The 23,667-nt window shown below is 38.8% G+C and overlaps 1 protein-coding gene across 1 annotated transcript in view; it reads left to right on the top strand.

Moving 5' to 3' along the window:
* The window catches only part of LOC145995256 (uncharacterized), a 66,249-nt gene that overhangs the window by 26,507 nt on the left and 16,075 nt on the right, over positions 1-23,667 (top strand). Inside the window, exons 2-3 of the mRNA XM_083131830.1 lie at positions 5,977-6,099; positions 21,508-21,952. Coding sequence (XP_082987956.1) covers positions 5,977-6,099; positions 21,508-21,952 — 568 coding nt within the window. The remainder of the gene's footprint in view (positions 1-5,976; positions 6,100-21,507; positions 21,953-23,667) is intronic.

Here is a 23,667-nt window from a genome sequence, read left to right on the forward strand (position 1 = left end):
AAATGTCAGGGAATTTCGTCTTGATTGACTTCGAACAGTCTTTTGACGAAAATTGTTATAACTCTGGCACTATGGGAGCAATCTACTTCGGATAACTTTTGTTTTGCAGCTAAAACATCAGCGCATGCAACGGTGTACAATTTACAACACCGGACCGAGGAAGGGGGCTTGGGGGGGCACGTCCCCCGAATTTCAATGGAAAAAACAAAAATATGGAGTTTGCCCCCTCTTCTCCCGCTATTTTGGGGAGAAGGCGCAAACTTTAGTATTCTTTTCAAAGAATGGACATTTCTCAACAGAATGAAACATGTTTTATGTTCTTGGGTGCCATACAAGTTGAATAATAAGCCAAAATGTGATTATTATTTTTTTTACGAAATGTATAAGTAATTTACATTTTTGGAGGAAAATTGTTATAACTCGGGCACTAAGGGAGCAATCTACTTCGGATAAGTTTTGTTTTGCAGCTAAAACATCAGAGCATGCAGCGGTGTATAATTCAGAACGCCGAACCAAGTAAAGGGGGTTTGGGGGGAGCGACTACCGAATTTCAATGGAAAGAAAACAACAAAAATATGGAGTTTACCCACTATTCTCCCGTTATTTGGAAAGAAGGTGCGAACTTTAGTATTCTTTTCAAAGAATGGACATTTCTCAAGAGAATGAAACATGTTTCATGTTCTTTGGTGCCATACAAATTGAATAATATGCCAAAATGTGATTTTTCTTTTTTTACGAAAAATAGGTAATATGCATGTTTGGAGGAAAATTGTTATAACTCGGGTACTATGGGGGCAATCTACTTCGGATAAGTTTTGGTTTGCAGCTAAAACATCATAGCATGCAACTGTGTACAATTCAGAACACCGAACCGAAGAAGGGGGGGTTTGGGGGCGCAACTACCGAATTTCAATGAAAAAAAATAATCTGGAGTTTACCTCCTCTTCTCCCTCTATTTTGGGGAGAAGGCGCAAACCTTAGTATTCTCTTCAAAGAATCGAAGTTTCCAAAGAGATTGAAACATGTTTCATGTTCTTTGGTGCCATACAAGTTGAATAATATGCCAAAATGTGATTTTTCTTTTTTTACGAGAAATAGGTAATTTGCATGTTTGGAGGAAAATTATTATAACTCGGGTACTATGGGGGCAATCTACTTCGGATTAGTTTTGGTTTGCAGCTAAAACATCATAGCATGCAACCGTGTACAATTCAGAACACCGAACCGAAGAAGGGGGGGGGGGGTGGGGGTTGGGGGCGCAACTACCGAATTTCAATGAAAAAAAAAATCTGGAGTTTACCTCCTCTTCTCCCTCTATTTTGGGGAGAAGGCGCAAACCTTAGTATTCTCTTCAAAGAATGGACGTTTCCAAAGAGATTGAAATATGTTTCATGTTCTTTGGTGCCATACAAGTTGAATAATATGCCAAAATGTGATTTTTCTTTTTTTTACGAAAAATAGGTAATTTGCATTTTTGGAGGAAAATTGTTATAACTCTGGCACTACGGGAGCAATCTACTTCGGATATGTTTTGTTTTGCAGATAAAACATCAGAGCATGCAACAGTGTACAATTCAGAACGCCGAACCGAGGAAGGGGGTTTGGGGTGGTGCGACCCCCGAATTTCAATGGAAAAGACAAATATCTGGAGTTTGCTACATTCTTTTCAAAGAATGGACATTTCTCAAGAGAATGAAACATGTTTCATGTTCTCGGGTGCCATACAAGTTGAATAATAAGCCAAAATGTGAAACTGTTTTTTTACGAAAAATAGGTAATTTGCATTTTTGGAGGAAAATTGTTAGAACTTGGGCACTATGGGAGCAATCTACTTCGGATAAGTTTTGTTTTGCAGCTAAAACATCAGAGCATGCAACGGTGTACAATTCAGAATGTCGAACCGAGGAAAGGGGGTTTGGGGGGAGCGACTACCGAGTTTCAATGAAAAAAAACAACAAAAAAACATCTGGAGTTTACCCCCTCTTTTCCCACTATTTGGGAAGACGGTGCGAACTTTAGTATTCTTTTCAAAGAATGGATATTTCTCAAGAGAATGAAACATGTTTCATGTTCTTTGGTGCCATACAAGTTGAATTATGAGCCAAAATGTGAAAGAAACTCTGTTCGGAAATGTGGCATGGATATGTTGCGGAGGGGGAGGGGGAGAGCTTGGCCATCAATATGAATTTCCCAGGCTTGCTCCAGACCTGTGTCAGAGTTTCCACCCAAACATAAGAGTATGAAGGTCCAAAACGCACATTCATTTCGTAATCAGCACCATGATACCATATGGTATCATCGGGCCAGTACGACCTTACCCTGATGATACCATAATGGTTGGTATCATTGGAGGAGTAAAGGTTAAGCCTCTAAATATTATGTGGTGAAAAATGCATTGAATTATCATTTTTTCTTGTCCGTATGGGAGTAGTAAGGGAACTTGTCAACAGATGGAGGGGATAAGAGCCGGTGGCGCCGTCCGATAGTTGTCAGACGTCGTAGTTAGGCATTTTGTTGGGCAAACTGAAGGAACATGGAAACAAATATGTTCCATTTATACATACGATTTTTGTCGAATATCACCACCCGACAAAGTATCTCACTACACCATGCGACAGAAATTGCATGGACTGAAACATCCAACAAAAATCGCATGCATAAACAAGAAGAGCTTTAGACTGCAAATATGCTGGTGGAATTTTATTACTCTTCTGGCTCACTTCACATTATTTAATGTAGCAGTGCTTACGAAGGTTTTCTTTCATCATCCTGACGCATTACTGGTTTCGCACAAGTTAACATACGTTTACAATGACATTGCACTATTCTTACATATCAAGAAGAACCCAACCAAATGGGATATATATTGAATACTATCACGAAAAAGTTAAACATAAATCTACATTGGTGAACGTTATAAAAATTGGCAAGTGCATGCTCCCAACATCAAATTTACTGCAACACTAGTATTGAAATGAAATTAATGCCACTCTCTGTCCTGTCTGTTTAATCTCGTGAGAGATGGTCTTAAATTTCTCACTGAGTGAAGTTAATGTCCAATATTATGAAATAAAATACTAATAATAAATACGTAAATATTTTAATATCATATTTACTCGAATCATTCAATCATAACAGCAAATCACTTCCTTCAAGAATTGACTTTTCTCTGCCAGCCCTGCTAAATTTTCACTTTCCATCTACTGATTTATACGAGGGGTGGCCAGAAAGTAATTTCCAATTAGTAGGTACATTGATTTTTTGCAAACGCCAAAACCGTTAAAAATGGTAATTGCTGCGAAATTATGTTTAGGAATGTGCAGTGATGTCTGGACACATTTTTCGCCCGTTCGAAATATCGAAATAATGCGAATTTGGCAAAAAATGCGAATTGTAGGCATTTTTAGCGATTTTTTAAAAAGAAATGTCCTAAAACCATGAAATCCAACATCCTTGTCTTTTCTAGGCCATGTTTGTGTACAAAGAACATTCAAGTTTTCCAACATTTTACTCAAGAGTAAACTATAGAGTTATACGTACGTGAAATGATTCCGACAGCCACATTAAATCATATATTTCCCACGATTTTTTCAACTTCTATCAAAACCATTTGCATCACAGAGCAAAGTGGCAAGGTTATAACAGGAGATTGAGTGCTTATCTACCGTCACACGGGAGCCACATCTTCGTATTTGTCGCACGAGATATGTTTTGAATTACCACGCTAAGTGCGTTCTATCGGCATTTCTCGATTGAGTAATAATGGAGCTCAGTCGTTAGGGCATCTGACTACTATGCGAGAGACCCGGGTTCGATCCCCAGCGGGGGAGAACCGGAATGTTTTCCACCTATTCAAACTGCTCCGGCGCCCACCCAGCATCATACGAAGCTGGTACCTTGAGGAAACTTTGAGGGATAAAGGCAGCCAAGAGTGTGGTGCTGATCACATCATCCCCACGTTCAGCCGTGATCAAGAAAGTGTGGGGCCCTAACCCCACACCAAAATTTCATTATCTAAAATCCTTCCCTTAAAATTAATAAAGGGGTATGGAAAATAACTTTCAAGATATCAAACTCTCGCGAAGAGGCATAAGCCATGTGACTTACAATTTGAAACAGTAGTTTAAAAACACCATGAAGGTATAATTTCAGATATTTGCCAGAAAATGCGCTAAAATGAAAATGTGAATTTTGGGAAAAATTTTCGGCATAATCACCACCGTTGTTCTGGCATGTGTCGCACCATGGCACTAAATTTTGTATGCCCATGGTATATGTGTGTGACACCAAAGAGTGGAACAATCTCTACCGCAATGTAGCTGTCAAATCCTTGCCTTGCCAGAAACCTCTTCAGTTAAACAAAGAGATGAAAGTAGGTACATTCAAGGCCAGGGCTGTACAGGGAGTGGTCCAAGTTCTCTCACCTGAAGTGATGCAAAGGGCCCGTGTGTACTCAGCTCTATGGGGTTGTGCACATTCGATTGGCCTTCCGTGAATTGTCTGCAACATCATCTGACCATCCTATCACTTACGACGTCCGGTCTGCACAACTCACACGATTGCTCTGTGCCAAATTCTGAGTGTGCAATGTAGGCTACATCGCAGTCGGTGGGAGACTGTATGAGAGCTGCAATCTTTAACCTAGAACTGTCCTAAACCGGCTACATTGCAACTGTACCAGATTACAGCTACATGCCACTTCTTCCTGCCTGTATGTGTGTGTCGCTCTCTGACCACTAGTGCTGCGTATAGGTACCATTGGAGCTTTTCCAGGATGCCCCTCGTATATGAACTTTCAGAAGCTTTTATTATTAGTGTGTTCCTGTTTTAATGTGTTGGTTAGCTAAATCAGGTACCTATACAATGCAATTCTATAAATTCCTTGATATCCCATCGATAATGTAAGGAAATATGACACTTTCTTTTGTTTGATTCAGTTGTTTCACTTATATGCAAGAGTTAAGTTGTTTGTTTTACAGAGAAGAGAGAAGTAGCTTTATTCATTGAAAAATGAGTCCGCACTCATAGTTTTTGCAAGCAGAGGGTTCCAAACCTCAGTGGAAATATCAACATATAATACCGAGAATGTATAAGGAGACTGATAAATTACAAATTGTATTTCTTAATCAGTCACTCTTATCTCATTTAGTCGTAACTTTACAATAAGCAAGTATGTTATTTTAAACTTACTGCATATGACAAAATTCCATAATCCTTCCTTAGCTTGTGAATTGTAATAATTTTCCAAATTCACTATTTTGCAGTTTGAATTCAAGTCATAGAGAATAGAGAAATTAAGTCAATTTAATAGAAGATAATATTCATACTTAGCAAAACCATATGTGGATCTGTATGAGTTTATTATTTCCATTTGTAAAAACATCAATTTAGTTTAGTTTGTAATTGTCAGGGAAAAATGTAAATTTTGTCCTGGAAAACCTGGAAAAGTCAGGGAATTTCATTTCTGCTTGTTTGTAGCCACCCTGAATCAGCTTCCTATCCTCCCTTCAATTGCCTTACGTCATAAATTGTTCTTAAATTATTCCTATTCCCTTCGTGCTTGGTGTTGCTTGTCTGATACCCTATCTACATGCTTTAACCATCGTATTAGTTGTAAAACTAACTGTATTCTGTCATTCGTTGAGGGTGTAAGGAATGGCCTTTACATAAGACACTCAAGTGTTAACCTCACTTCCACGCAGCATAGCTGTATTACATTATTGGACACTAACGAGGTTCTTATACGAGATACTGATCTGTTTCCTTGTTATATCATTTATTGTCTATCAATTTACATACAGTAAATGAAGACTTCATATAGTGTGGTTTAGAGAGAATATTTTAGACAGTGAGGTATATCATCTTGTTCTTTAATATTTCTAGATATTGACGAAGCTAAAATTTAGGATTTTGAAATTATAACACCAAGCATTTGGATTTGTAATTTATCAAAGTTTATATTCTATTTGTTTTCAGATACAACTAATATGCCTGGCAGTGATAGTGGCGATGGTTGGGGCTGCCACCTTGACCGACAGGGATAAAAGGGATTTGCTTGGTCTTTTGAACAACAAGTTAGACGAACATTATGGAGCTCCGGTAAGCATATTCAATAATTCATTCAACTTCCAGCATTTTATATCACTCACGTGTCTTGCTGTCTTAATTTGACTACACTAAAAAGCTGATCGAAGAAATGACGGCCTAAGAGAGAGTCAATTTCCGTTGCTATCAAAACTGTTAGAAGTTATCGTAAAAATTACAATATTCTACCGTTAAAAAATTAACAACCTGTTAATTTATGAAAACGGTGCACACCGTTTTCTATTTCAATTTGAACACTGTATCATGCATGAAGATAAGTAACCATTGTAAATTACACTTGCTTACACCATATGGTTTAAAAGTGAATCATTCAAATTAGATTGATTAGGGTAACTATGGAATGGTCGTTACTACATTAAGAAAGGTCACGATACTTTTTTTTTAACAGTTATTAGATGGCAGCGAAAATTAATGGTCTTAGACCGGCATTTCTTCACTTTTTACAGTGAAACTGCAGTGAAAAAAGACCATGGACGTTTTTAAAGGTTAACGGTCATTGCATAGTTAAAAAATTAACGTTATTGCAATGATTTAGTTTTTAGAAATGTATTTATCGTGCACAGAACTGCAATTTATAATCACTATATATCTTTACGTAAGATAAAATATTGAAATTTTAGAAAAGAATGGTTGCATCTCGTTTATGTTAATTATCAGGCAGGCTGTTAAAATTTAAAGCTAGAATAACGCAAACTTTACTGTAAGCTCGAATAATGTAGATTTGTTTTTAAATATAAAATCCATTTACAGACACTACTGTATTTATAATAATAGCTACTATGTCTTTTATGCTTTCTTTTTTAAAGGAACTAAAAAATGCCTTTAAGGGTTTTTTACTCGTTCACTTATTAAGTTGATTAAGTTACGTTCTCTTCTTGTTAACCAATTGCGGGTGTCACAGTGTAGGACGTCCCAATTAGAAAACGTTCCCCCGGAAAATCAAAAAAGTCTCCCGGATAAAATACCAGGTGTTTCATAAATAATTGGGGGGTTATAAAAATTTATTGCAAGTAAACGATGGAACTTACGTTACCGAAACCAGTCCAGATCGATCGAGGAACGCAAGAAGTTTGTGCGTGTATGTTTTGTTAAGCGAGAGTTCATATCCCTGCCGGTGCGACACTCAAATCACCCACATCATTCACAGTGCAGTGCTGTGTGCAATGTTTTGGTCCTCAAGATCACGGGACCTTACACCGTGTGACTTCGTTTTGTGGACTCCATCTAAGACAGGGCATTCGTCTCACAGATGCCGCGTGATATCGCAGCCCTAAGAGAGCGCATCATCGCAGTTATAGACACAATGGACAGGCCCATGTTGATGCGAGTGTGGCAAGAAGCAGACTGTCGTGTCAATATGTGCCTGTCATCCGTGGCGCACACATTGAACATTTGTATGTGTTGAAAAAAAACTGTTTGAGTTCTGGACTGGTTTCATTAACGTTAGTTCAATACTTAAATTCCAATAATTTTTTGTAACATCTCAATTATTTATGAAACACCCGGTACAATATGACCTTTAAGACCTTTCCCCACCATGGTAGAATTTCCCCTTCAGAAAACACAATGGTCTATTATATGGTATATTATCTCCCTAGACTTTCTACAATTTTACCTATATTTACTTTGTATGTTTTACTTAAACAAAACTTTACTTCAAGGAAGGTTTTGCACTGAACAGCTCTTATTATTATGACATCTTAATCTTTAACTATCTATGGTAGACATATTAATCTCCTCGCGTTCTAGACAGTTTCTGTCACTTCACTTCACACCTTGCGTGTTTGGACTCTATGAATGTACTCAGTATAAGTTAATTGCTCTGTGCACTTATAAACACTACATGTCACACATTGGGTCCCAATGAAGCAACTAATCCAGGACCTCCTGAAAACAAGCTGAAAATATTAACCTCAAAACTATAGATGACACTCGGTGGAAAAAATCGTTTTGAAAATGATATCGTGCCGTGGTCACAGATGTTCAACCGATTCACACGGCCTGTCATCAGTCGATTGGCGAACCTCCCACTCGATTCGTTGGACCATTTCCTAGCACAGGGCAACCATTCTTTTTTATCCGGATTCGGTGGTCAAAATATTCACACGTGAATTGGTTTTCAGCGATGCATGACGTGGTCAATCTCGCACGCTTACACAACTTCTGAAGGAGTTTCTACCATTCAAGAAATTTTCGGATGGAGAGGCTTACACATGCAGTCAGTGTTCATGTAATGCATCTAGTTGGACGTTTTTATTGAATGTCCAAGTAAATACCTAATAGGACATTCATAAGAACATACTCAAGACATGCAAATGACATATATATATTGAAGAGTGATGCAGAGCCGAATATGTAAAAATTATACTTTTCCATCTCTCCACTACTAACCAACGATCCGACCATTCATTGACAATGCCACATTTCACAGAGAATAGCTTCATTGTTTTAAGCTACATACCACTGTGTATGTAATTCTGGCCTCGCCGCATCCTCTGGGGATTTTCCAGAGGATATTCAGGTTAGTCGCAAAACTCTTTCAACAACGCTTGGGTGCTGGTAGATATCATAAAACAAGTAACTTTTCCCTATAAAGTTTACCTCGAAAGCGCTTAGTTTCTGCGCTATATGCGATTAAAATCTATCCTGTACATATGCAACCCAACACAGCAAACGCTTGCTGTGACATAACTTCCAGGGGGACGTGGCAGGGTTGCCACTAGCGTTCCTCGTTAAGAGAGACGACTTGAAAACAACAACTTGGGAGTCTTGCCTGAGCAAAATCCAAAACATTAATGGCACTTGCGATGTTGTAAGAAGCATTGACAGTATTTAAAAGTGACCAAGACAAATAATGCGCAGACTGAAATTCAAGATTACTCAATCTAAAATATCTCCATAATTGATTGATTAATTTGGTTTATTTTAATTCGCTTTTCTGCAGCTTTTCTGTACCTTGCAATTGTTGATATTGCATGATACACGAAACACTCCGTGGTGATGTGGTTAGCACAGCTCGCTACGGCGCCAGGTGTCTCGGGTTTAAATCCTGTCCTAGACATTGGTGTCATTTGTTATTTCATCATATCATCCTCATCTTCGCGATTAGCCAAAGGTGTCAGAAAAGCGAATTAAAATAAACCAAATCAATCAATCAATTATGGAGATATTTTAGAATGAGTAATCTTGAATTTCTGTCTGCGCATTATTTGTCTTGGTCAGTTTTAAATACTGTCAATGCTTCTTACAACATCGCAAGTACCATTAATGTTTTGTAGTTTGCTCATGCAGACTCCCAAGTTGTTGTTTTCGAGTCGTCTCTGGAAGTTATGTCACAGCAAGCGTTTGCTGTGTTGGGTTGCATACGTACAGGAGAGATTTTAAGCGCTTATAGCGCAGAAACTAAGCGCTTTCGAGGTAAACTTTATAGGGAAAAGTTACTTGTTTTTATGATATCTACCAGCACCCAAGCGTTGTTGAAAGAGTTTGTGACACCCTGTATATGTTCTGTACGAATGCAGTCATGTTGTTTTGCACGCAAAATGTTTTATTCGTATTTATACACTTAGAATTAAATTATTACTTATAAGTATATATTACAAACACTTTTACACTTTTGCTATTTTCATTTTACATTTTAGATTATTACACTCTATAAGTATCGACACATACTGCAACTCTTTAGAAATATCGTTGTTCTTTGTGGAGAGTTCATTGTGGACGATAACTGGTAGTTACGAAGATTTTATGTAATTATTATTTTTTGTTGCCATAATTCCTTTTCACATTTTTTATTTGTAGTTAAATGCTATTCCCCTAGTTGTATTTCTTATGTTACCTTATGCATCTTCACTACCTCTGTAATTTGATCGCGACGAAGAAGATTAAGGAAGAATTTATGAAATATATGACGTAACAAATACAAACATAAGGTCTAATTTAGGATACTTGGATCTGTATCACGAACCACCAGATTGGTATTTTTTCGCATTGTGTCGGTTTTTAGATTTTTAGGCTAATTGAACGGTGAGAATGTACGATGATTAGATTAATTAAACTGTTGAGGATATACTCACAAAAAAAAAACATACCTAGGCCGGGACTTAAATCCGAAACCTTCTGTAACAAGGCCTTCAATCTACCACCCAGAACACTCCCCTACCAGGGCGGTTAAAGAATGCACTTCTTGTAAGAAAAAGGAGAGGAGTAGCCGAACTGTTGTGAAAATAGACGTCGAACCGAGTTCTTTACAAAGACAACAGTTCGCGTTCACTACCTTTCTCCTTCGCATATTTGTGAAGTAAATCTTCTGATGATGAATGTGTGGATGCAAACTTTGAAAGGATGGGGAATCTGGGTCTACAGCAGACATAAACAGGTCACTCAAAGTTTGTCTTTGAAGTCTCCTCAGTCTCTCGCAAACAATCTGTATTTGAGATTTTCACTGCATCTGCAGTGTGAATAGAAGAGAAGAAGAATCCCATGGAAAATGAAGTAGGCTACAGCACTTGCATCACACCACAGAAAAATTACTTTATAATATAGTTCCCTTGTGATTATACGATTTCTTGTATCATACAATTTTTTCTTGACAGCCAATACCAAACATCACCTAAAGGTATGTAGGCCCTGTATTTAACAGCATTAACCATGTTTCTATATATCTCCCATTTAGTGTGTAGATTCATCTTCTCGACCCAGTATCAACTTCCACGGTCAGACAGTAATCGCGTACCTACTGTCATATTTGGAGAACCAATGATACCCTATGCTGCGTATGCATATTTAGGTCTTTCATCTAATCCAAATCCCGGGTTACAATATTTCAGCGAAAGCTAAACACATTTCGGTAGAGAATTCGCTTTCGTACGTCAAGTTCAGAAGAGGGCACACGGGGGAGATGAAGGGGAGGCTGAAGCATGAAAATGTAGCAACGCCATAAATGCATGTTTGGATCAGTGTGTTTGAAACATCATCCATTTCATCAATTCATTGTCCACCTCGTGGCGATTGCCCTTCTCAACGTTGATTTTTAGCAAACCCTGATATGCACATCTTAATTTTGCAATATAATAATTATACAGTAGAGCATCGGTTATCCGAATACCGACCAACCGAAACATCGGCTAACCGAAAGCGTTCCAGTAGGCAAATTCAAATGTAGTTCCACCAGCGAGTCTCAGCTCTGAAGCAAAGGACAATTTTGGACATCTTTTCCTAAACACGTGTGATACAAAATATATACAGTTTTGTATTTAATATCACTGTTTCTTTGTTTTATATTGCTCCTATGACTTTTTTCGCAAATGATCGGTTATCCGAAAAATAAGTTATCCGAACACCCCCAGCCCAGAATTGTTTCGGATAATCTATGCTCTACTGTAATTCATTTTTTTAGAACTTTCCTGCAGGCTTGTTTGCAGTTTCTCCACTACAGACAGAACTTGGATAACAAAAAACGTATTGTGTGATATCCAGAACGATACATGAAATGAACACAATTTCGCTGTGTGTGACTTGCACATGTGGGAGGAGGAAAAATCATATTTGTGACATGGGAAAATCTGAACATTCTCCTGCCTTTGGGAACTTTGTTACGGAAGAAAAAGGGAATGCACTCATTCCACGTTGTATAAACAATGAGACAGTCGCAGTTCCTACTGCCTGTTGAAATCACCAGGCACGGTGAACGCATATTCATGGAGAATTGTTCTTCAGTCATAAAGTTGTCAGGCGATATGTTGTAGTTCGGTAATCGTAAAGTTATAGACTTTACTTGATTATGTACTTCGTTGGTGGTTCAGTTATACAACACTACGGTAGATGAATTTTAAGGCCACACATACAGCTTTACATATTTAACAAAATGTTTGTACAGTTTCAAGAGTTCACATTGTGAGTTTGAATGTTTATTATTACGTTATTTTTTTAAAGAAGCGCTTTCTTCTTTACATCGGACCAAGAGCTTTGGCACTGAACGCAATATTTTTGAACGTTTTGACTAGAAATTTCCTTAGGAATAGACGCTAAAAACAGGAATTTCTTACGGGTTAATGTCAAGATGAACAAGTCAATGTGGGCGTTTACCGCTCGTGTTGTTTGTAATATGAACTGACCACTGGTCTGCTTAATTTATGTCAGAGCGATGTCAGAACTGCTGCATTTTAAGCAACCGACTCCTCTTGTTCCATTATCAGTCTTAACACTGCGTAGAAATATACACATACATTACTAAAGTGGCCGAAATATTAACGTACAAATACGCGATGTAAATACACTGGTTATTTACGTAAGTACGTTACGCCAGATTGCCGAGACATACACTGCGACGTATATTTTCATCCGTACACCCTTTCCTCTGAGCCCAGTTCTTCTAAGCAAAAGCTTAGATAGTCCGGTACTAACTGCTTTCTCCCCAGGGACCAACCTTTCAGCGGTGGTGCCTCATGGATGATCCTAGTTCACAGCTGGGTCTTGGCCGAGGGAAGAGCAGGGCAATTATCTTGGCTGGATTCTTCCAGTCCCAACCTGCCCTTTCATCCCCAGCTGTCTTTACGCCCGCGTATACACAGAAAAGTTGAGGTCTCCTAAACTTTTGGGCCGTAGGAAAATTACGGGAGTACGTACAAAACTTACGGTGCGCAGGTCCCCAAATACTGGATTTCTACGTTGCGTGCAAAGTTTAATGACCTCGACGTGTTTTTACGGCTGTGTATGCCCGCCTTAACAAAGTGGTAACGGAAACAACTAAATTTAATTTAGGGACAAAATTCAATTAATCATAATTATGTATACATATAGCAAGAAGAATTCATATGACTGTATATGACTGATCAGACTACTGTGTCAAAACCAGACTGACGTAACTCCAAATTATCACATTTACAGAAGACACGAAGAAATGTATCAGTAGAATTATTTCTGACTCTTTAAAAAAATCAGTGAATTGGAGAAATTGCTAACGAGAAGAGGTAAAGGTACGTCGATCTGTCTCCAAATAGAGCTCTTAAGGGAAGATGTGTTAAATAAAGCCGAAAATTGTATTTTTGGAGTTAGGTTCCTCTGGTTCTCACACGACGAGAGGAAAATGTGTATTGAGTTCCGTCCAAATCGGACCTCATCTTCCTCTCTTCCTAACATTGTTGACCAGGCGTGTAGCCACCAATGTTGCCAGTTCTTGTTAGGACACTTTGAAAGATGGTCGGTGGAGAATTCAATTTCGTACGTGAAGTTCAGAATAGGGCACAAGAGAGAAAGAAAGGAGAGGCTGAAACACAAAAATGTAGCAATTCCATAAACCTAGCCGCAATCTATTGATTGATTGATTTGATGTTTTAAGTCCACTTTATGCACAGAAAAGTTAATCTGGACTGGACCTACAGTTTAAAGTGGGATCCGAACCACTGTGTGCCTCCACCAGGTATCGAATCCATAGCCACAATCTATGTTGCCCTATCATCTGTTGGGAGAAGTAGAGGAGGGTCTTTTGGCAGTTTCTGATGTTTTCTAGGATAAACGTTCTTTACATTTTACCCGGACTTTATATTTTTGTTTAAAATTATGAATAAATACGAAGGAAGTAAACAATATATCTAAATAAGAATTGGTAAAAAAATAAAATGTTTTTGAGTTTTTCATCAACAATTTGACTCTGATAAGATGTCACTCGAAACGTATATCAGCATTATTTAATACCAGAATGTAAATTGTGATATCTCTGTGGATTGATTGTCTTGGGGACACACAGATACGGAAGCGAAGAAAACACATATCTTTGTATAATGGCATATCCTTGGAGTGTGGACGACATGCATCCCATTTCCAAACTCCTGGGCAGGCCGCTGTTCGTAAATAATTGGCAAGATAATCTGACAAAATAAATAATTCAGAACGTGGAAGTGTACAGGATTCAAACAATTAAAATCTGGAAATTGAACTGGATTGGTCATCCATTAAGACAGATAAACAACAATGCCACAGAGTGGAATATAGCAGGAAAGCTACGAAGAAGAAGCATCCACAAGGGCATAGGTGAAATAAGATAAAAGCAGACTCTGAGTTTAAAGTTAGATGGCGGGCTGTTTTAGAGGGTCTATGTTTCAGGATGAATGAAGGTGTAGTAAGTAAATACAACCATCTTACACAGTGCACGAAAACGTGAAATTGTGACTTATGTGGGGTTAGAATCTTTTATCCTCATGTCCAATAGCGAACGGCACATTGAGAATTTTCTAAAAACCGATCAGATCACTGTGATCAACATGTCATCGCATCGTAAGTTCGTTAACGATCACAGGTCATTGCAGAACCAAGCGACACGGATAGGCGTGCGCAGACCCTCTGATTAAGGGGGCAAAAGCCTAGATGAAAGTTCAGTCGGGAAAGAAAAATCTTATTTTATCTCACTCTTTTAGTTATACTATATATATATATATATATATATATATATATATATATATATATATATATATATATATATATATAATATGTCTGTGTGTATATAAAACATATTATTTAAATACATTACATGATCAATTCATCCGCCCCATATAAAACCAAATGCAAAAAATAAATTGTCTTTGAAATGTGCGTTTCCCTCCAAACCAAACTGTTATAGCATCAATTGTCTCAAGTACTTAGTTGTTCTTACTTGTCCCTCTGGTAATTCACAATGCATTATGAAAAAGAAAGAAAATGCGAGCGTAGCGAGCAAGAAAATTTTTCGATCCAAATTTATATAAATTGAAAACAGTATTGATTTGATAGCACACAAAAAATGTCATGGGATGCCGTGGCATTCTCGTTTACAATTTTTCTCATCAGATCGTTCGGCGTAGAGGGACAACATTTGCAGCCCCCTAGCTACTACTGCTCTGAACTTGACAAGACTGTAGGAAAAGCAGGAACTGCGAGCGAAGCCAGCAAGACAATTTTACGAAATTAATTCTTATTTGTATAAAATTTGAAGTCGAGGGGGCAATTTTCCCTCTGTGCCCCCTGCAGGTGCTCCTGACCGTCTGGAAGAAATATTGCAAGAAAGACTTGAAAACTAATTCCATCTTCAATATTCTTTTGTCCTGCTACTCTTAGATTCTGCTAGTCTTACATTATTTTACTTCAATCTTTGCCCCCTAGTATTGATTTCCGTCCAAGGTTGGGAAAAGGCAATACCCCTGCCCCCTTGTGGTTGTGCCACTGAACCCCCTTCCCCCGTAGTTGCATCGAACTTTCATCGGCTTGAAAAGACTTCATCTTCTTTAAGAGTATAATAACAGCAATAAGAATCCTCTAGACTAAGTTTCTAAGTGAAAGTATAATAATATAGAGGCATGGAACGTCTGGAAGGGGGGGAGCAAGGATGGTTACATCTCCCCCTTCGAAAACGAATGTCAACCTAAAAGTATAAATTTTACACGTATAGTTTGATTTCAGTCATAGTAATTTACATGAATTATTATGCGATAATTTCAAATTCAAGTGCTGTTTTTTTGAGGGGCAACACTATTATCGGGGTAATATGCCCCATGGAAAAATACCTTGTTTGTCCCTTCGTGGAAAAAAAATGCGAACGTCCGTGATTAAGGGGGGCAACTGCCCCCCTTGCCCACCCTCCCGCCCACCCCCCGTGCGCACGCCTATGGTGACACGGTTACGGAGAATGTCACAAGAAGCCCTACACATATTCGACCTATTGGCATTTTCATGCAAGGACGTTGTACCACTGCTTCGCCCGTGGTAGTCAGCAATTGCTACCGCAGTCAATATTTATCTTCGGTCGCGTGCCTGAGCATTGCATCAGCAACGAACGTACGCCTAGATCACCACAAAAGGCAAGGACGTTTTTCTTTCATTTCTGGAAAGCCTGTGTTCAGTGGAGAAAGCGTTGGACGCCGATCAACGATTGTAAACTGTGACACTGACATTGGAGAAACCGAATCTTCCACGGCACTCCTTCTTTTCAGTCGTGAGACTTTTGTACTTTCGTCACCGAAATTTCACGGTAGCCGACTCGCAGAGGATGGGTTTTCTAAATGCATGCGTTGTGTTCAGATGTCACCGTCCGACACACTGGTTCGGTTGTCCTTGCCGTTTTTAGATCTGATGTTTACGTAGAAGAGGGGCGGTTTAAATGCGGTATCGGAACCAAAAAGGATGGACAACTTTCGCTTTTTTCCCCACTTGTGGATTTGTGGTTCTGTGAAATTTCTTGAAATTCTATGATATCGGATCGGACCAACAGTAAGTTAGATTTGGAACTTTCCACATAATTCTACATTCATCAGGTCTTCAACTTGGAGCTTTCCCGTAAATTGTCATACAAGAGTATAGAAACCATAGGTTTACCACTTCAACAGCCAATAATAGGGTGTAGGGATTGTTCTTTCCGAAGATTACTGAACCACCGCCGGCTTCCGTGGTGGAGTGGTTAGCATATCGCGCTACGACGCTAGGGGTCCCGGGTTCGAATCCTGACCTGGGCGTGGATGTGAGTGTCCATTCATTAATTTCATCATATCATGACTCATCTCCATCTTCGCAAATTATCCAAAAGTGGCACAAAAAACGAAGTAAAATAGAGCAAATCAAAATAAAATAAATAAAATACTCAACCACCAAGCTCTTTTACAGTGATATGATAATTGCAGGTTAACGAAACTATACTAATGTCCAAAATTAAAGCAACAAACGGAAATTCTTTCCCGTGTGTCCATTTGACCACATAATACGATCAGGTGATAGTACATGTAATATTTATGATGTCATAGACAACTGGTTTAAGATAGAAAATAAACTAACCTTAATGAGCCAGGATTCAGGGATGCCCATCCCCCCCCCCAAGGCTAATGGCGCATCCCCCCCAAGGCTAATGGCGCATCCCGCCCAAATCTTGTCATGCGTTTCCCCCAAATCATATCATTCGCGCCCTTAAACTATATCGTAATCCTCACAAAATATTTAATTACGACAGCGTGTCTACCGAAAGTAACTTTTCCTTAGCTTTACTGAACATTATAATTGATCTGCCCCTCCTCCCTAAACGGGTGTGCCATCACTCAAGACCACCCCTAAAATCGTTCATCATAATCGAGAATATCGCGTGGATCCCACTTTAAACTGTAGGTTCAGTCCCGATTAGCCTTAGAGTGCATAAAGTGGACTTAAAAAAAAACAAATCTATCAGTCGAGAATATCGCTTGTCTTGTAATGCAGCTTTAGTATAAAAACTTGATATTCATCTCATTAAAGCGCCAAACACACATCGTAGCAACAAATTATTGTGTGCGAAGCGAGCAAGGAAATTTTTACATCCATTTCTTTGCAGGCATTCAAGAATATTAATTTAATGGGGTGTCAATACTTTCGTAAGAACCCGAGATATTTAGTCTTTTCCTTTTCCAACTTTTCCTTTGGCACATTCGGGGTCGAAAACGTGTGGATGCCTTATCGCTAAATACAATCTCCAGAATGTAATGTTCGAACTCTCTCTCCACTACAGAAATCCCTTGACAATCTAAGATTTAACACTTTATCAAGAGCTTTCTATCTCTCCCTTTAAATTTAATACTCAATCCTCCCACCAAAATTTCCATGCCAATTTTAGACTTACTGTTAATATTGAAGAGTAGACTTTGCCTCCTCCAAAAAATTAATTCTCAGTCTCCACACCAGAATTTGCGCAACAATCTAAGACAATAGTAATATACCAGAATTGGATATCCCCTCAATTTAATGCTCAATCCGCCTCTAACTAAAGTACTCACCATAATCTAAGACCTAGAGTTGGATACTGTCCCCCCCCCCAATTCAGAATCCCCCTCAGAACCCACGTGTCAATTAAGGCCTAATATATAGGAGTTCCAAAATTCCCCCTCCTTCGATAATGCCCGAAACACTTTCATTTTTTCATCCAATGGAATAAATATGGTGCATTTAAGATGTAAAATTTTTACATATATTTTGGAAAAGATATAAATGTTGAATTTTATATTATTTGAAGGGAAAAAATCCCCACAAGAAATCTCGATGGCGCAGCCTGCGCCATAATCCACCTGTGGGCACCCCTGCAAGGATTTATCAACAAAGAAATCACGATAGCAACAGGTTAAACTTGACAAATTTATCAACAAAAAAAATCACACGAGGAATGTATTTCTGTTTGTTGCTTTAATTTTGGACACTAGTGTAGAACAAGAACTTCCAAAACAAGGTTTAACTATACTCCTGTAAGTTATAAAAGTGTGCATTTGTCTTCGTAAAGTTGCAGCAGAAACTATGATAGTGAAAATTAATGTTCATTCTAAACGCACATTATTTGTTCATCAACACAGCATCTTAGAAGTTACAATTAGCTGAAATCGTCTCATCTACAGTCTGTTGATTAACCCTGCGAGATTTTTTTAAAGTTTACACAATACTTATTAAGTGCTCAACCCTCAGGTATATTTGCTCAAAATCTTTTTCTTACTAATACCCCCTTTATTTTCCCGCTCATTTCATATTTTCTTCTTCTCTTCTTTCTTCCTTGTTCCTTATGGAAGGCAGGTTGTGGAACTGGTTTATCGTATGTTCTTACGTTTGTTGCATTTCTCCACGTTTTCCATTCTTTCGCTAATGTCTTCATTTCTCTGTAGCTTTCACAATTCACATCTGGAAAGATTTGTTTGATATACTTACTTCTTCCTTAAATTATTTTTTCATTTTTTCTTCATGTCTGAGGATGTGGTCCATCATCTTGCATCTTCATTGGACAATTAAATCCCACAGTCTTTTCTTTCTATGTGCGCGTCTCAAAGCAGCTTCATTTCTTGCTCTGTCTAACCATTTGTTTATCAACATTCCTTGGTAGAATCATGTCCAATCTTTTCCTTTCAACGTCTGCCATTGTCCATATTTTAATCTATATAGTGCTGTGCTCCAGACAAATGTCTCCTTCCTTATAGTTAAATCTATGTTCCTGGAGGGTAATGATTGTTTTTCCTGCTAAAAGCTGATATCTGCATGTTATGCGGTATCTTACTTGTGATCTCTTTCCTGTGTCTTCCAGAATTCGTAATTGTACTGGCTTCTACTCTGTCCTATCGTTATGTTTGTTCTTAAGGGCTGAAATGTTCTACTGCATACCATTATCTTTGTTTTCATCAGATTCATTTTTTTGTTTTCATCATATTCATTTTCATTTTATAACCACTTTAGAGGACTTCTACCAATATGACTACTCTATTAAACCCGAATATAATGGAGTAGTCATAAGAACTAATGAACGATGGAGAAGTTCTTTTTAAAAAAATATATCAGAAGGACGAACGCTTGAGTGCAGAAAGAAGGCGAAAAAAGCTGAGAAAAAGAACAAAGAAGACGGGACACAAAAACAGAAACGTGAGAATCTTTTCCGCTCACGAAACTGCAAAAGTATCAAGGCTTGTCGGTTCACTTTCTGCTTCCCCTTCACTAACCTTAAATCTCTTCAGATCAGGTGTCAGGATCTGCTGGGACTTCATCTTAGGGATCACAGAAACTACTCACTTTTATTACTTTTATTGTGTGGAAAGCTATTTTTTCATAAAAAGGAGAAAAAGGACCAAGTTTCAACAATACGGTTCCGTTATTCTGTAACGCTCAAGTAAAAGGAATCCGTGGTTCGTTTCTGTTTTCTGGCGTTCTAAATCGAAGATGGAGTTAATATTTAAGGTTTACATTATTATTATTATTATTAATACTCGGTTCCTACATGCAAACAAATACACGGTGCTTTTAAAAGGTAACCCATACATTTGGTTGACACCACATTCACTACTGCCATTGCTAGATGCAAATGTGTGCATATGATGGCAACTATACAGTGGCAACACCAACTTCACAGCTGAAAAAAATGATCATTTGAAACTTGAATAGAACTTAATTGTATACATCATTATTTTGGCTATTTCAACAGTCTCTTGCCGTAAATTTACACTATTCTACCGTTAAAATTTTACAATCTGCTTGTTAATTTACATATACTGGACACAACCTTATTTTCGTTACTCATTCGTAACGGCTCCAGTCTGTGTGGCGTCGCTAACCGGCACTGAGACGTTTGGCAAAACTATATTTGCATATTGTACGATTCATATAAATATGAAATATTTAAAATTACAGTTTTGTGCACAAAAAATATATATTTTAGAAACCTGAATTATTAAATTAGATTCACTCTGTAATAGTCGTTAAAACTTTACTGACGGACATGCCCCATTTCTTTAGTGGCAACAGTAAATTGTGGTCTAAGACTATTTCTCCTCCTTTCGACTTTTTTCAGTGCAGGATTCCTTCAGTTATAACGGTGAAAGATACGATTGTAATTCCACTCCCTATTTTTTTGGATTTACTTGTTTCACCGGTTTAGGACTATGAATTGCAATGCACTAGATTATCCTTTTCGCGACAGCAGCAAGTGAGAAGCATCTCCTATCTACCCGAGCATCATTTAGGAGGCAGGAGTTCCATTCGATACACCTAAACAGTGGGTTCACCACGTCGGGGAAAGAGAACAGAACATTGTATTAACATTTTCTAATTCTTCATTAAGTCCCGCAACGTGACCGTGCTGTAAAAGACTTCAGGCTTTGGGCTCGCGCTACAGGACGCACACTGGTTCGAATCTCCTGGAAGGCGAGGGGGAGTGTAGCAACTTTTCTCATGAGATTTCGGCCAGTGTATGGAACCGGCGACCGCCCAACATCGTGAGTAAATTGAGGAGCTACGAACGAGTAGCGTAACAACAACGACTGGGGGTTTGTCGTGCTGATCACTCGTCGTTACTCCGTAACTGGTTGGACGATCGCCATCTCTGCTGAGGCCTCTGTGTGTAAGATCGGCTGTTCCCCACGGGTTATTATTATTAATTCTGCAATAAAGAATTTGTGTAATTTTCAAGATATCTGGCAAAATTAATATTTATTATGCTAATAAACCTGAATGTTTGCCTAATCGCAAGCATACGAATGAAAAGGAATATATTACGTAAAAGAACACCCTTGTCAGTACCGTGGCTCGAACCCAGAACCTTCAATGGTGATATCGTGAATCAACTACTGTATCCGCCACTATATTATTACGAACATGATTGTGCTTCATTACTGTTAACACTACTTAACGTTTAAGGCTATGTATTCAGAGAGTATTCTTCTCTGTATGCATTGTCAGGAAGAAAATAAATATCACTGGTAAGCTTTAATTTGGATCACTGACTTGTATTCGTTCAGCATGAAATATGACATTTTTCAAAATAATATATTGCGTATTGTGTGTGTTTTGATGTGTTCTACATGGTGTGAAAGTTTTGTCAGCTTAGGAATTGCATCTATGTATGTATTCATAGCCTTCATCTATTAACTGTTACAATTATCTTTTGTCTTGCAGGCCTACTATCCTCCTCACAAAGCATTCGACCTGTGGGCTTTCAAGAGGGCGATAGTGGACGCCCTTGTCCAGGCAATCAAGGCCATCAAGGGCGGCATAATTGCTGCGAAGGGAGCCCTTATCAAAGCCAAAGGCAACATCATTTCGACGAAGGGTCAGATCATCGCCACGAAGGGACAGGCGATCGTGAACTTCGGGAAGCACCTGGCGACCAAGGCCCTTCTTCCCGATGAGCACCACACGTCTCCAGGGATCAGCTACGCCTTCCCCAGCGTCAGCTACACTGCCCCTTCGGCTCCGTCGCTGACCTACGGGATCCCCAGCAAGCCTGCTCCTAGCTACCTGCCTCCCACTGCTCCGACTGCGCCCGCCACTGCGTATGGGCTCCCCAAGAAGCCACTCTCGACATACGCGGTCCCGACCAAAGTGTCTAAGTTTCCACAGCGTAAGTAAATGCATAAGTTCAAACGGAAATGTAACAACTATAGCCTAATAAGATCTTCAACTGGTTAAGAATTCAGTGTGAGTCCACTGTGGATTTGCCTCAGTGGTAAACAGCTCTGGAGCCCACTCACTCTGATTCTAGGGATAAATCAGGAGGGCGAAGCAAGGTGGAGGGTTTTGGTGTCGGTTGAAAGAACATAATGCATGCAGAGATCGAGGAAATGAGGAGTCTTACTTCCAGAACATGTTTCTAAAATCAGACGAGAATTTATGAACGCTACTATTCTTTTCATAAACAAACCATCTTGAAAGACATATTTTTGCAAGGTGTTTGTATATGTAGAAGTGTATTTTACTGCAGTGTGTGCCCACACTTTCTTTAAACAATGTCAAATTGTAAGGAACTAATTCATTTATTACAGCACCTTCAGTAGATACTTTTCAAAGTTCATTTTTTTAAAACGTAGAGGATAATTCAAGACGGCTCAAATTGACTCAAGGAATTGCAAGTTCCTCATCTCGAGGAATAATGTCCAAAATTGAATTTTTGAAGATGACATGCCCGTTGCCAAAAGTCAGAAAGTTTGTTTCAAGTCCACTTTATGTTAAGGTAGGATAATCGGTACTGGACCTACAGTTTAAAGTGGGCTCCTGACCACTGTGAAATGCGCGTACACCTGGGATCGAACCTTACACGGCAACAACCTTACTCTAAGCCATCTGGAAAGTCAACGCATTGTCTATAATATGACCTTGTTTCCATGGTGATTTACCACAACGTTTTATTATTATTTTCCACTGAATGAAGAAATTTCTTATTTTTCTCAGTTTGGTAAACAGATAAAACATCGAGAATTCTAGTATTTTCATGCATAAGCTCCTCAAATGCATATATTATGTTTTTTCGACAGTAGAATCCAAAATTGGCTAATTTTACCAAGAGCGAAAAATTTTCTTACATTTTCCAGTTTCCAAACCAGATAAAATTTATCGAGAATTTTGACAATTTCGCACAGATCTAAGCTGATCTCGATTCAACTTTGGCCCGCTTTAGAAGGACCAATATTTCAATAGACTTGCTGGCCAGGTCTGTTTGGACGCCCCTGCTCTCGGAGTCGGTACTGTATCCCTCCGCGGCCACCTGTTCCACTTCGTAGCCAACGAGCGAGGCAGATGATTATCCTCCTGAGTGTCGTCATAATCCTCCGCAAAGTGGCTGCCACTTGACCTTCTTTCCCCGAGGAATGTCGACACTCCTTTGATTGTTCTCCCGGTTGTCGGAAGGAGAAACTGCAACGCGGTGTCACTTCCCGTAGCAGTTCCTGTAAGCAAAACACCTTTGTGTTCGCATTGTTGCGACAAGAATGTCTCAGGTTTGTTGTCCGACACTCTACACCGAAACAATTTGACACGTAATGGACGCTGTTTACGTGTACAATGGTCCAGTCTCTCGTTTCGAGTGTGGCTGCTGAAGAAGTGACAGGGAATTAATGGTAGCATTTGACCCTGAGATGGAACATCAAGGGGTCGTAACTTCTGAATAATTAAAATTGACTTACAAAATTCGATACGACGTCAGATTTGTCTGTTGTTTTTCCTCCACAGATACTGGTAGGCAAAGAACTGTCTTGAAAGTACAATGAAGTTTTTGTTTGTTTGTTTTGTTGTTCATGAAATCCTTTCCGTCATGCAAGCGTCGGTGGACCGTTCAGAAAC

This window comes from Lepisma saccharinum, chromosome 11 (genome assembly GCF_977018435.1).
Source record: "Lepisma saccharinum chromosome 11, izLepSacc3.1, whole genome shotgun sequence".
NCBI lineage: Eukaryota > Metazoa > Arthropoda > Insecta > Zygentoma > Lepismatidae > Lepisma > Lepisma saccharinum.